This window comes from Lepidochelys olivacea (assembly GCF_965140295.1).
Source record: "Lepidochelys olivacea isolate rLepOli2 genome assembly, chromosome: 2".
In the NCBI taxonomy this organism is placed as follows: domain Eukaryota; kingdom Metazoa; phylum Chordata; order Testudines; family Cheloniidae; genus Lepidochelys; species Lepidochelys olivacea.
In genome coordinates this window covers 176,177,929-176,192,274 of record NC_140412.1, presented here as the reverse complement: position 1 = coordinate 176,192,274, position 14,346 = coordinate 176,177,929, and the positions used below count along the sequence as shown (strand labels likewise).

Here is a 14,346-nt window from a genome sequence, read left to right as displayed (position 1 = left end):
GCACAAATCCTGTCACTTTGGATGGGCTATCACCAGCAGGAGAGTGAATTTGTGTGGGGGGAAAACCTGGATTTGTGCTGGAAATGGCCCACCTGATGATCACTTTAGATAAGCTATTACCAGCAGGACAGTGGGGTGGGAGGAGGTATTGTTTCATATTCTCTGTGTATATATAAAGTCTGCTGCAGTTTCCACAGTATGCATCCGATGAAGTGAGCTGTAGCTCACGAAAGCTCATGCTCAAATAAATTGGTTAGTCTCTAAGGTGCCACAAGTACTCCTTTTCTTATTATTTTTATAATTTGTATTACCATAGCACATAGGAGCCCCCGTCACATTCCAGGACCCCATTGTGCTAGGTGCTGTACAAATACAGAACAAAGAGATGGTCTCTGCCTTAAGCTCACTGTTTAACATGCCCCTTAGCACCAAATCAAGGTACCTGTACACAGTGCTAGTGAATGACCTATGCACAAAGGGGTCCATGGGAGATAAAGGGAATGCAATGGTACCCACAGACCAACCCCACAGAGTGGCTGCAGGATAGAGGGTTTGGCTGGCCTGTTTAAGCATGCACCAGTTGTCAACAGATGTTGATCTTTTAATGATGACTGCAGTAACTCAAAACCACACTTTTCAGGGGATGCACAGAAGGCACAGAGTGGAATTATTAGCCTAAAATACGATCATCTTCATTCCATTTTAAAATATCATCAACTATTCTGCTGCTAGTAAAATAGCTTAACATTGCTTAGAGCTAGATCCTGTAATTTCTGTAAAGCCTTGAGGTGCTGGGAGAGCAATCGTAGAGATTGTGTCACACTATTATCTTTATCCAGTCTTACTTGAAACATCTCAAGTGATTGGGCTTCTACACTTTCTCTTGGCAGATTGTTCCATTGTCTAATAGATATCACTGTTAGAATGTTTTAATGGATAATCAATCAGTCTTAATTTGACGTTTTAAAATTTCATGCCTTTATTGCTTGTAAGGTAGGATTTTCAAAAAGCGCTCTGCTGTTGGTGTAACTCTGCCCCCATTAAAGTCAACGGTAAACACCCCACTGACTACAATGAGCGTTGATGGGTCTCCTATTGAGTTCAGTGGGAGCAGGGCCAGAGGGCTCTGCAACTTCTCACCATTTACCTACATGTATACACCCTTCAAGTATTTATATATAATTATCTTGGTCTTTTCTCCACCCCAGCTCACTATATCTGTCAATAGGAAACCCTGAATACGAAAAACCAGTCCTTCAAAGGCTAAAGATGCCTTGTGCACTTGATATAAATGCAAAGCAAACGTCATCAATGCTACAGGTATTTATGGGACACTCTCCCCCTCTCATTTTTCCTCCCATTAAGACTACCACCAGCAAAGATTTAATAGTACCAGACAAAGATGAAAACTCACATCAAGTATTTCCTTGTTGGCTTTTGGGGAGGTAGCCTCTCTCAATTCCTTAATAGCAACAGGAATTTTAACCTTCTCTCCTTCTGGAATCCAGAGACCCTATAAAATAAGAAGAAAGGTTACCTAGGTCCTTCGCCAATGATTCACTATCACTGAGGTAATTGCAAATGCATGTTTTTACATTTATGTATATGGTGTTTTCAGACCAGACTGAAACATTCTAAGCAATAATTAGTGGAGGCTAAGCAGGCCGCGAAGGAGGTATATAGCAGTCACTCTCTGGATAGTCTCTTGTTAATGGAGTGGCATCCATCTCAATCTCTTGGGCCTGATTTTCAAAAACATGCATGTGCAATTACCTTGAGTCATATGTGCAAAAAGCCCAGAAGATGCATAAATGGCAATATGTGTGCACCAATATCTAATTAGTACTAACAATCACGGCAGTTGTACATGCAAGTTGGACACAACTGGACATTACTAGTCTCTGCTGAACTCGTTTTTCACTATGTTGATTACTATGTCACTTCTAATTTATAGGCTGCTGAATGATGGGAATCAGGATTTTCTCACATGAAACTAAATTTCAGCCAGCCTGTTCCAAGGGTTATACAATAATCCAATCCTTAATATAATATTATAAGAAGTAAATTCATGTCAGAATGGTTTCTTGTTCACCGCCTATTGCATTAGTTAGTCATGTAGGCAGAGGAGTATATGAGGTCAAAAGGGGAAATCTTCAAAAGCACACAAGGGACTTAGGAGTACAAGTGCTATTGAAAAACAATGGGACTTGCACTCCTAAATTTTTTAGGCACATTTGAAAATCTGCCCCCAAGTATCTAAACTTAATTTGATAAGTAAATCTATATTTTACATTTCAGTATCAAATGGTATAAAACAACCCTGAAGCTTCCTCACTGAGAAATCTTTTAGAAAGAGATACTCTCTAGAGAAGGAAAAATAATGGGTGTGTGGAGGGAAATCATTCTGCACAATGATAGAACAGAAAGGGTCCAGTTGCTTTTCTGTAACCCTGTGTGGTTCTTTTGACCCAATGAAAGTGATCCACAAATAAAAAGAGACGATCAAAAAACAAACGAACGAACAAACAAAAAACCAAACAAAATTCTGCTTAGCACAGTAGACTGAGTTGGCCATACTTTGATTTCTCTTCTTAACATTTTAACATCCTTAAGAAAGTATTTCTGGCAGTGGTACTTTTTAAATAGACACATTGGTTCCATTTTCAGCTGCATGGCTCTCATAAGATCTTATGAAAAACTTCTTGTGTGTTCTCTCTCTCTCTCACACACACACACAAAGACTTTACCTGGCCCAAGCTAAAGATGATTTGAATATAACTCAATTAAAAAAGAAAAAAAAAAGACTGTTTTCAGCTTCCAATGCATACACTGTTTAGATGGCTTTGTGTGCATGTGTGTGGTGAGAAAAACATGGTGGTCTTACCTTATAAACCGTACCAAAAGCTCCAGAGCCTAGAACTTTGACCTTTTTAAATTCTGTTTCCTTTAGAATCCTCAGAAGAGCTTGGTTTGGCGCCTCGCCACTGGGTGTTAGAGGTTCAACAAGCTATTGTGTGCAAAGGAATTGGACTTTAGAAAGATATACTGTAGAGGAGGAAATCAAGCAGCACACACTATTGAAACTGAGCAAAAACTGTTGGTAATAATGAAAATTTTGTCCCACATGAAGTATACATGGTGCAAATTCTGTTCTGACTTACAGCTATGAAAATCTAGAGTATCTCCGGAGTTCATGACTTCAGTGGAGTTACTCCAGATTTACACCTGTGTAAATAAGACAAGAATGAACTCCATGGAATTATTACACCAGCTTTATGTAGCATAAGTGAGAGCAGAATGTGATCTTGGCATGGCAACTAAAATTTTAGAAGAAAGTGGAGAGATGTTATTGTTCATTTTAGGATGTAAAATGTATACCCTTAAAACATGCACATAATGCTGACCAGTTTAATTAAAGATTCATTTCTAAAACTAAGTCAGAAGTTAACGATCTACATTTTAAAAGGTTACACCGTGGTCACCCTGAAACTTTGCAGCTTTGCCTTGCTTAACTAGATGCATTTCTTTTGGTATTAGAGGTAGCTTCTATTCTTAGTATAGGGAATATGCACATGCTAAAGTAAGATTATCTAGTTATCCAGGCAAAAAAGGGGGTTTTAAGTTGACTAATAGATTTTATTTATTTGATCCAAATTTCGTTGCAGTATTTTTTCTAAGGAAACAAATTAGTTCCTTCAAATGACAGAAACTAGGCGTTTTCCTAATATTTAAAGTCCCCTTTTACTACCGTCTTGTGTCCTTCTCCTGAATAGCTTTCCTAACTGGAAGTCCACATTTAGTCTGATACAGATCTGTTTTCTGCATGCCAGCCATTTTCCTGTTTCAGTTAATGATTCTCGTATTAAGGAGTACAAAATATATAATGTGAACCAAACACAATATGTGCTATTACATTACAACTGTCAAATATGGAGGCTCTTAAAAGGTTGCTAGGTAATGTAGCAAAAAGTAGGGCAGCTTCAGGACTTTTATCACTTGACTTTGCAAAGCTAGCGAGGGAAGCAGGGTCCTTCAGCAGAACTGTGAATACAATTTGCTAGTAGCCTATTAAAACTGAATAGGAAGGAGAAAGGGAAGAGTCGGACCTGATTTGTTTTGATCCTGGATATGCATTTTGGTGTTTCACATGTAAAATACCCAGAGGATAATACTATAACCCTTATGAAGTCTATACCATGCAGTGTATAAAGTTTAGTACAAGAAGCATGAAAGCCCAGTTCTCATCCAGCATGGTGAACACATTGTCTTGCAACAGCTTTAAGGGAGATTTCTGTGTTCAGGATTCAGAGTAACAGCCGTGTTAGTCTGTATTCACAAAAAGAAAAGGAGTACTTGTGGCACCTTAGAGACTAACCAATTATTTGAGCATGAGCTTTCGTGAGCTACAGCTCACTTCATCGGATGCATACTGTGGAAAGTACAGAAGATGTTTTTATACACAGACCATGAAAAAATGGGTATTTATCACTACAAAAGGTTTTCTCTCCCCCCACCCCACTCTCCTGCTTGTAATAGCTTATCTAAAGTGATCACTCTCCTTACAATGTGTATGATAATCAAGGTGGGCCATTTCCAGCAGAAATCCAGGGTTTAACAAGAACGTCTGAGGAACAGTTGGGGGGGGGGGGGAGGGAGGAGGATAAACAATGGGAAATAGGTTACTTTTTATAATGAATCAACCATTCCCAGTCTCTATTCAAGCCTAAGTTAATTGTATCCAATTTGCAAATTAATTCAATTCAGCAATCTCTCTTTGGAGTCTGTTTCTCAAATTTTTCTGTTGTAATATCGCAACTTTCATGTCTGTAATCGCATGACCAGGGAGATTGAAGTGTTCTCCGACTGGTTTATGAATCTTATAATTCTTGATATTTAATTTGTGTCCATTTATTCTTTTACATAGAGACTGTCCAGTTTGACCAATATACAAGGCAAAGGGGCATTGCTGGCACATGATGGCATATATCACATTGGTGGATGTGCAGGTGAACGAGCCTCTGATAGTGTGGCTGATGTTATTAGGCCCTGCGATGGTGTCCCCGAATAGATATGTGGGCACAGTTGGCAACGGGCTTTGTTGCAAGGATAGGTTCCTGAGTTAGTGGTTCTATTGTGTGGTATGTGGCTGCTGGTGAGTATTCGCTTCAGGTTGGGGGACTGTCTGTAGACAAGGACTGGTCTGTCTCCCAAAATTTGTGAGAGTGTTGGGTCATCCTTCAGGATAGGTTGTAGATCCTTGATAATGCGTTGGAGGGGTTTTAGTTGGGGGCTGAAGGTGACGGCTAGTGGCGTTCTGTTATTTTCTTTGTTAGGCCTGTCCTGTAGTAGGTTGACATTGTTGTCCATGTGGAGTGGTTGGTACGAGTAACCTCTCAGGTTATCACTCCCTGCACTGAACATAGTGTAGCCAATAGTACAATAAAAAAGATATCTGTTTTCACTATTGTTAAACTCAAGTTCAGTGAGCAATAGTATTCCAAAAAAAAAGACATGAGTGGAACAGGGGCAACTGAAGGCAATGTTGGCTTTGCAACTGAAACTCGGTCCATAAAGTTCTGTAATGATGTGTGCCCCAGAACAGAATCCAGCTTAGTGTCCCAGAGCTGTGTTGGCTCAGCACCACTAACAGGAGTAACGAGTAGTAAAAACAGCCAAAAAAAAAAATCCCTTATTTTTGTCATTAGAATAAACAGATCAGACATAACAGGTGCTTTTGAAAATACTACTGTAAGTGACTCAGCAGCCTAATTCCCAATGACTTTCAGTGAAAATTAGGCACCTAACTAACCTATGAGCTATTGCAATTTTTACCCACAGAGATAAGATCTGAGATTAAGTAATATGGTGTCATATTTACATAGTCCCTTTTACACATAGAACTGCAGATAACATGCTATCCAAACACCTGATAACATTGTACTTTATGTTTGTGCTAGGGTGAAGTCAGGGCCACTGTATTTTGACCTAATAAAACAGCTTTCTCTGAGATGCTCTGGCACACCAATAAAGTTGGTCAATATATTTAGAAATTGTTTACAATACATACCTCCCTTTCCTGAAGCAGCCTGCGCAATGTACGCTTTCTAACAATGTGACGTCTGCGCATATAAAGCCCTATGACCAAGGCTATCACAACCAAACAAAGGATACTTCCAACAACACCAGCTGCAATGGATGGGATTTTGGAGCTAGAAGACAAAAAGGGGAAAGAGGTCTGTTTTGATATAAGAAATAACAAATGGTGTACTTTTAATACAGCATTCCATGTTAGAAATATGACCAATTGAAGGCTTCAGATCAGTTTAATCATTCAAGCAACATGGGTGTCAATATTCTGAAGCTTTTCATTCAGTGTTTGTGGGGTTTTATTCATTCAGGGTTTGTGGTTGGTTGTTTTTTTAGACTTCAAAATGGCTTCAGTTGCAGGTTTGAAATAGAACAGGTTATATTTTCTCCAAACGCTTCCACTAAACCATTATGGAAACCATTTTTGAACATTTTCATTGACTGAAAACAGGGGTTCAAGAACATTTTTAATACAAATTTAGAGTAAATGTGGTGAAAAATGAGAAATTTTGAAAAAAAAAAAAGCCAAACAATTTTGCATTAAATTTTTTATTAAAAAGAAAGGCCATTCTTCAATGAAAAAACTTCATTAGACATTTTTTGACCTTGTCTCCTGGAGGTATATATGTATTTAATCTCTTGATTCCTTTCTTCCAGCCTTTTATTGTTCAGGATTTTATAAGTAATTGAGACCCTAAAGTATGCTTTGATCTTAATCAGCCAAATTCATGTATTTCTCATGTTAATCTCGGATTTGTGAACCATTGTCTCAGTCTCTGTACCTGCTCAAATAGTTTTAAAAGCATTTTGAAGAGACACTGTATGTAAGCACCACATTGGATGGTGATTTACTTACTCTTTCTGTTTGTCTTGATGATTTTAAAGCAGTTATTTCAATACAGAATAAGAACAGAATTTTGCTTTCAGATCCTCACAAAGGATCTTACCTCAGAAACTATGCAGTTGAAGTACACAGATCTCTCACTGACAGCAACAAGAGTCCCATACATCTAGGCCCTGAGCTAGCGAAGCAGTAAAGCACTCGAGTAGTGTCATTGGCTTCAACAGGACTATTCACATGCTTAAAGTTAAGGACATGCTTCACTGAATCAGGGCACTACTGTGCAGTGTCCAGCACAGAAATGTAAACATGGATATGTTCTTCCCAACTATATCATTAATTGTGATGAATGCAATAATTACCCCAATGGACAGCCTTCAAGACCTGGTCCTTTGCACCTGTAAAAAATGATAATTACAAATATATATTAGCACTCGCACCTACTCTGGAATAACTGTATTGTCATTCACAATTTACTGTTTTTAAAAGCTGTCTGAATATTAACTTTCTGATTTATAATTATTAAGCTTTTTGGAAGTATTATTTTGAAAGCTTTACTGCAGAATCAGGGTCCACAGGCTAAGGAGTGCTGTATATTCACTTGAAAGGACAATTTATGAATGTCTGCCTATGAACGTGGAAGAATACAGTCAAGGCATATATGCACATTATTTGAATGCACCATGGATCCCCAGCTTCTTTCCCCTCCCCACCCCCCAATACCTCTGCAGTCTCTACAAGTGCTGCCTTATTCAACAGCTTCAAAAGAGCTGACTTGTTCATCCCTACCCTGGGGGTGCACAAAACAACTGATCACAAAGAGTTGTTTGGTGGCCTGTGTGAAAGGAACTAGTGATCTTGCTCTGAGTGGGCAAATGTTCACTGCAACAGGCTGGCCCTTTTAAGGGGGCAGCAAGGACTGAATACGTCTGGAGACAGAACTAACCTCTCACTAGGGGAGGTCCTTCATACAAGGCATGGGGCTATGAGGAAAAGCTTGCATTGCTGCTTACCACACTGTACGGTAGCTGTTTTATGGATCAGTAAAGGATGTCAGTGTCCAGGTCTTCTAGTCAAATGAAAAATATCACTAGCAGACATATACCCTATCATTCACTGACTAGGAGATTTGGTTGCACTATTCTACCACTGTGTGCACTATTCGTATAAGAATCTATGATATTTTTCATTGAGGGTCTAACATCTGGCTTTACTGACACCGAGTAGATTTGTGCTAGAATGTATATGCCAAGGTACCATATTATGTAGAATCCTCTCAGGAATCAGTTATTTCACCCTCTGTATTAGTTTAAATGCACACCACCTTCCAGATGCCTTAAATTCATTTTGAAAGACAGCATATAATGCACACCCCAGCTACAATTTGAAGATGAAAATACAGTGACTGCATATTCCAACTGCAAGTGCCAAAGTATGAGATAAACAGAACATTCCCAAGTACTGCTGAGCGGTAAGATGTGTGCGCCTCCTGGGAATTGTGGTCTTTGTGGTATCTACCAAGGAGAGGACAGCACTGCTGAAACAATTACCTCATTTCTGAAAAATGGAGCTGAGCAAGGAGAAGAGTCCAGTCTGGGGCTTCTGCCTCCTTTTCTTACCGAAAATACATCACCTCAAAGCAGACACAGAGTAGGTCAAGCAGGGGATAAGGAGTAAGCCAGGGCCAGGAATGCAGTTCTGAATTCCATTAGTAGGAAAAAGGAGTCAGAGCTGTTTTAAAATGGTAGGTGGAGATGGAGAATTTATTCCATAAATTATTCTAGGTCCTTGGGGGGCCTACTGCTCATTTTCTTGGGTCTTTTTTGTTATTCTAATCTTTCCTTATGTTTTCAGTGCCAACACAATGCAACAGGGCCAAGAGTATGAAAGGTTCAGTGAGTGCATTGAGCTTCCATAGAAAAATTTGCATCTTGGTGTCTGGAACACACTTCAGGTATTTTGCACGTTGGTTCCTGAAGCCTGAGTGTGCAACTTTGCCCCTGTCCTTCATCTGGTTATGGTTTTCTTTGTTTGTTCAGAACATTTGCCTAGGATGCAAGCTCTAGTCCCACCACCCTCTAACACTGCTAAATGAAAGTTTAAGGGAAAAGGTGTACAACACCCTCTTCTGGCATAGCTGTGCAAATAAAACATTTCAGGCCACCAGTATAACCTCTTCAAGGGCATTTCTTTTACAAAATTCCAATTTCCATGCTCCCTTCATTCTGAGCAATTCTCCAAATGGTTTCCATCTCAAATGAAGCTGCATGGTGCAGATATATTATTCTCAACAAAGGAAATGCTCCCTTAATGCCCATAGTCTGAAAGATTAGATTAGAAACTGGAGGCTCAAAGAGGGGCGTAGATTTTCTTCTGTGTCCTTTAGTATGAATCTCCATACAAATCCATCAATGTGAAGGGTTCCAAGATAAAGTTAAGATGTTTGGGGAGAAAAATGATGGATCAGATTGTGCTTTTCAAATCCCATGTGATATTCTGATTCATTTCACAAGTCAAAGGAGAAGCAAAGTACATATCCACCCAAGGCTAAATATAACCATCTTTCTTAATGTGGAATTTTACGAGGACACCTAACATAAGTAAGCTATGTTTTATGGAATCTAAAATATCACTTTTTCATTCTTGAATTATTTTTCCTCTACTTCTTCCAGAAACTAACATGAGAAATGTGACCTTGTATTATAAACTGTCTGGGGATCTTAAGTATACATTAGCCTGAACCTAATGGTGAGTGTAGCCCGAAATCTCTCTCTGCTATTCACTTATTGTAAAATTAGTGCAGCATACAGTCCCTGAAACGATTCTATCCTGGTGCTATCTGGAACTTTTTCATCTGTCTACATAAATATTAATTATCTCGGTGCAGATACAACTAATTATTTCCCAGTTCCATCAAGATTTTAAACACCTTTCTCCTCAACCCACTGTTTCTAATTTGATGTAATATAGCCAGGTTGTTGTGATTTATGGCCTTTCAGAGGAGACTCAGACTGTAACAACACAGGTTACCTCACAGTCATAAATGAAATGGGAAACCATCGGGCTTTTTTTAAAGCCTTAAAAGCCCTTTCCTCTGTCCTTTCTTTTTCATCAACCTTCTAAAAGACAGGCAAATATGTCTCACACATCCAATGGCTGCAAAAATTCTTCCTGGGCATTTAACAATATATAAATCAGTGGTAACTAAGTTTGTAGGAGGCTCTCTCAGTGATAAGGCCCAGCACTATTAATCACACTTCTGCCTCTCTGTAGTTCTTGCTGCACTACCACACCAGTTGGACTGAAATTTACTTGTAGCACCCTGGGAAAATAACGAGGGAAATTCAGATCACTCATGTTTGAGAGATTAATCATGGTAATGTGTTTCATTAGTTGCTGGAAGTATGACCTGGGTAATTCCAGGGCTTTGGAGTAGTTACTCTCTCTTTAAATGGACTATACTTTCTCAGCTGTTCTTGGAGGGAGAGAGAGAGAGAGTTAGTGCAGAAAAATTCAAGCTATTAGAGAGGAAGGGGGAAGAGAAAGAGCCATTTGGACTGAATAAATGATGGATGCATTTTTCTGTTTGCCTTATGAAACGTTGAACAAAGAGGTGAAATCCTCAACAGCAAGTATAAAGAAAGAGAACCTGTAAATACACAAATCCAGAGCAAAATGGGGAACTTATGCCAAAGCCTGGACGAATGGACTGCCTCTTGCTACGTATCTGGGCAGCTATTGCATCCTGATCTCAATTGGGACCTCTAGAGGCTACTGTAATACAAAACAAACAACTGAAAATTTACCCCACCTCACTCAAATCAGAGATTAATTTGAATATTAGTCTTCATTCACTGCCTTAATATGTCATATGGTGGAAAACATTGAATTTTTTTGATATTAGAATAATCTTTCTTTTCTATCTTTCTAGCAGAACCACATAGTTAAAAGCTTTGTTTAGACATGGTTAGCCATTGTTCTGCTAAAGCTATCAGCTAAAGTGGGCTGTAATACTTTTGTCTAACTTTGGTTGTTGGGTTTAGTGTGCGCGTCTGAGTGGTGTTGGTGGCCTGTGACATACAGGAGGTCAGCCTAGCTGATAGAATGGCTCTCTGACTCTATGCTTTCACATGGCCAATCATGTGACAATGACATTGGTTTACTATGGCCAAGTTTCTATCAATGGCAACGAATGGAAATGTTTACCTGGAGTGTCATTTTTCAATGAAGATTATTCATTGTATGATTGAAAAGCACAAACAACCTTTGTCTGCAATCATGATAAAACACAGGAAAATCATCAATCCATATTACTGTCATTGACGTAAGCTGAAAAACACTGCACTGAATTTCATGAAGACTTGAAACACACCAGGTGATTTAGGGCAGTGTTTCTCAGTGACCAATCCATGGACTGGCGGCAGTTCCTGAGATCTCCCGGCCACAGTTTAAGAAGGCAATAAACTGATCCCCGATATCAAAAAGGTTGAGAAACACTGGCTTCAGGCGTGTCTATATGGGGGAAAGCCCACAGTACCTGGCGCACAGTAACTCCCCATGTGGACACTCGTACTGTGCATTAAGAGTGCTTTGTGTGCCTGAACTTATAGCATTTTGAAAGTATATGAAGCTACATGGAGAGCTGGTATGGAATAGCTAGTGCACTTTACTTGCACACCCTAGCTCACTGTGCACTGACTTCTCCTTGTAGACAAGCCCTTAGCTTCCAGTCATCTACGAAGTGATACTGTAGCCTATTTAACCCCTTCCTTTCTTTCTCTCCGTGAATGTATGGGTTCGTGCTTGTCAAAAGCAGGCTCTGTTTTTCAAGGGCTTGGCAGGGAGGTAGTTGAATACATGAGGAGGACATGAGACTTGGGCCAAATGGCAATCTGAGCCTGTGAAGTGCAGTGTATAAATCTTCTCTTAGCTAATTAAGATGAGCATTTGAGGTAAGATTTCCACTACTATTGAGGAGAAGCCCCTTGGGGAAAAACCACCAATGAGAGAGCATTCTTTGAAACCAATGCAGGACAAAAATCAATTTTCAAACCCTGTCCCCTTTCTGTGCCTCTAATGTAGGCACACAAATGCAAATGTATGCGGGGACCCCATTAGAGTTGAGTACTTAACTGTGTCTCTGAACTATGCTAAAGCCTTGGACAGTCCATGACTGTACCACAAAATGGAACTGTGTTTGCAGCCAGGCCCTGTCACATAGTTGTACTGATGGGGCAAACAGGCCCTAAATTCCAACCCAGGTAGAACTGCCCTGTTCTGTACACTCTCCCTGAAGCTCAGGTATGGGCCACTGATGGAGACAGGATACTGGGCCTGATGGACCACACTCTGACTCAGTATAGATAGCAGCTCTGATGTTCTTAGCATATGAAAAGAGAGGAAACCTCTGGGAAGCATTACAATGCAGTGTATGCTTGAGACAATCTGTTGGTGTTTTGCTCCAAAAAAATCAAAGTCACAATGAGATACATGAGCAGCCACTCATACTATTACATTCATCTTAAAGGCATGGGACATACTTACTACTCTTGTGAGAAACACATGTTTATAAATGATCTCACGGTCCACCAGATGTCACTATTGCTCCAGACAAATACAGCTGACAAAGCATTCAACTGGTGGTGAAAAAAGTGAATCATAACATAGGAAACTTGTAAAATTCCAGAAAGTCTAATTTTAAAAATAATCTTGTTTTAAGTCTGCTAAAACCATTTTCTCCACTTTTTTGCCTTTTCTGCTGACTAGAAGCACTACAGAACTTTACCTATTTCAAACTCAGCAGCACTTTGCTTACATTACCTGGAAATTCATAACCTCTTTAGTTTTCTATTTTTTTTCAAATAGATGACTTTACAGTGAGAAAAATCACAAGGAAGATATACTTTACTCCTTCCACTTCTGTGTAAGCAAGTATTTTACCTACCCACGGGTACAATTCGGATGACAGAGCTGACACACTGAGTTTTCATCTGCGTATTTCCAGACTAAGGTATCATTTTCACCCAAAACTCCAGCAGGGCAGGATTTAACACAGTGAGGGCCATCTATATAATGGGCACACTTTATGCAGTTGTCCGGACCCTGGATAAAGAGCAAGAAATTGTCTGTAATAGATTTGCCCAAGTCATATGTTGGCATATGCAAGAAGAGACTCTCCGAAGATAAATAAATGCATGTTTGATCATTTGAAATTCTAAACATGATTCAATGTTTTATCCTAGTTTATCTTATTATTGTACTACATAAAATGCTTGCAAAGTTTTAATCCTCTTGTATAATATGCTGTGTGAGATACAGCACCTGATGTTCAATTAAATAACTCTCTCTCTGGGTATCAATGCTGACGTATGATTCCTATTATTCTGTAATTTTCCTATTTTATGTCCTAATAAAAACTTACATTTTTGGTTTAATACTGTGAATAAAGATGCTTTGATAGCAAATAAGTTTAAAATCAAAGGGCCTGATTCTCATTTAATGTAAACCACCATTGCTCTATTGAAATCAGTGGAGCTCTACCAATTTATACCAGATGAGGATCTAGGTCATAAAGCTTTTTCATTCTTTGTATAATCTAAAGCAGTGGTTCTTAAAGCCAGTCCGCCGCTTGTTCAGGGAAAGCCCCTGGTGGGCTGGACCGGTTTGTTTACCTGCCGCGTCCGCAGGTTCGGCCTATCGTGGCTCCTACTGGCTGCGGTTCGCCGCTCCAGGCCAATGGGGGGTATGGGAAGGGCAGCCAGCATGTCCCTTGGCCCGCACCGCTTCCTGCAGCCCCCATTGGCCTGGAGCGGCGAAACACGGCCAATGGAAGCCCCGATCGGCCGGACCCGCGGATGCGGAAGGTAAACAAACCAGTCCGGCCCGCCAAGGGCTTTCCCTGAACAAGCGGTGGACTGGCTTTGAGAACCACTGATCTAAGGGTATGTCTACACTATGAAATTAGGTCGATTTTATAGAAGTCGATTTTTAGAATTGGATTTTATACAGTCGATTGCGTATGTCCACACTAAGCGCATTAAGTCGGCGGAGTACGTCCTCACTACCATGGCTAGCATTGACTTATGGAGCAGTGCACTGTGGGTAGCTATCCCACAGTTCCCACAGTCTCTGCCACCCATTGGAATTCTGGGTTAAGCTCCCAATGCCTGATGGGGCAAAAATATTGTTGCGGGTGGTTTTGGGTACGTCGTCAGTCGCCCCTCCCTCTGTGAAAGCAACGGCAGACAATCATTTTGCGCCTTTTTTCCTGGGTTACCCATGCAGATGCCATGGCTAGCATGGAGCCCACTCAGCTCACCATCACCACTGCTGTTGTGGGCAAGTCTACTGTGGGTGCTGCTGTGATCCAGGTAGCCAATGCAATCATTGACGTTCCGTTATCAAGGGTAGTGACTCTG

General features: G+C 40.1%; 1 protein-coding gene across 3 annotated transcripts in view; it reads right to left on the bottom strand.

Moving 5' to 3' along the window:
• EGFR (epidermal growth factor receptor) overlaps positions 1–14,346 on the bottom strand; it is a 227,852-nt gene that overhangs the window by 29,941 nt on the left and 183,565 nt on the right. For all 3 annotated transcript variants that reach the window (XM_084619473.1, XM_084619474.1, XM_084619475.1), the window contains 5 exons: positions 12,873–13,030; positions 7,291–7,326; positions 6,068–6,209; positions 2,885–3,007; positions 1,415–1,513 (listed from right to left, as the gene is read on the bottom strand). In XM_084619473.1, coding sequence (XP_084475599.1) covers positions 1,415–1,513; positions 2,885–3,007; positions 6,068–6,209; positions 7,291–7,326; positions 12,873–13,030 — 558 coding nt within the window. The remainder of the gene's footprint in view (positions 1–1,414; positions 1,514–2,884; positions 3,008–6,067; positions 6,210–7,290; positions 7,327–12,872; positions 13,031–14,346) is intronic.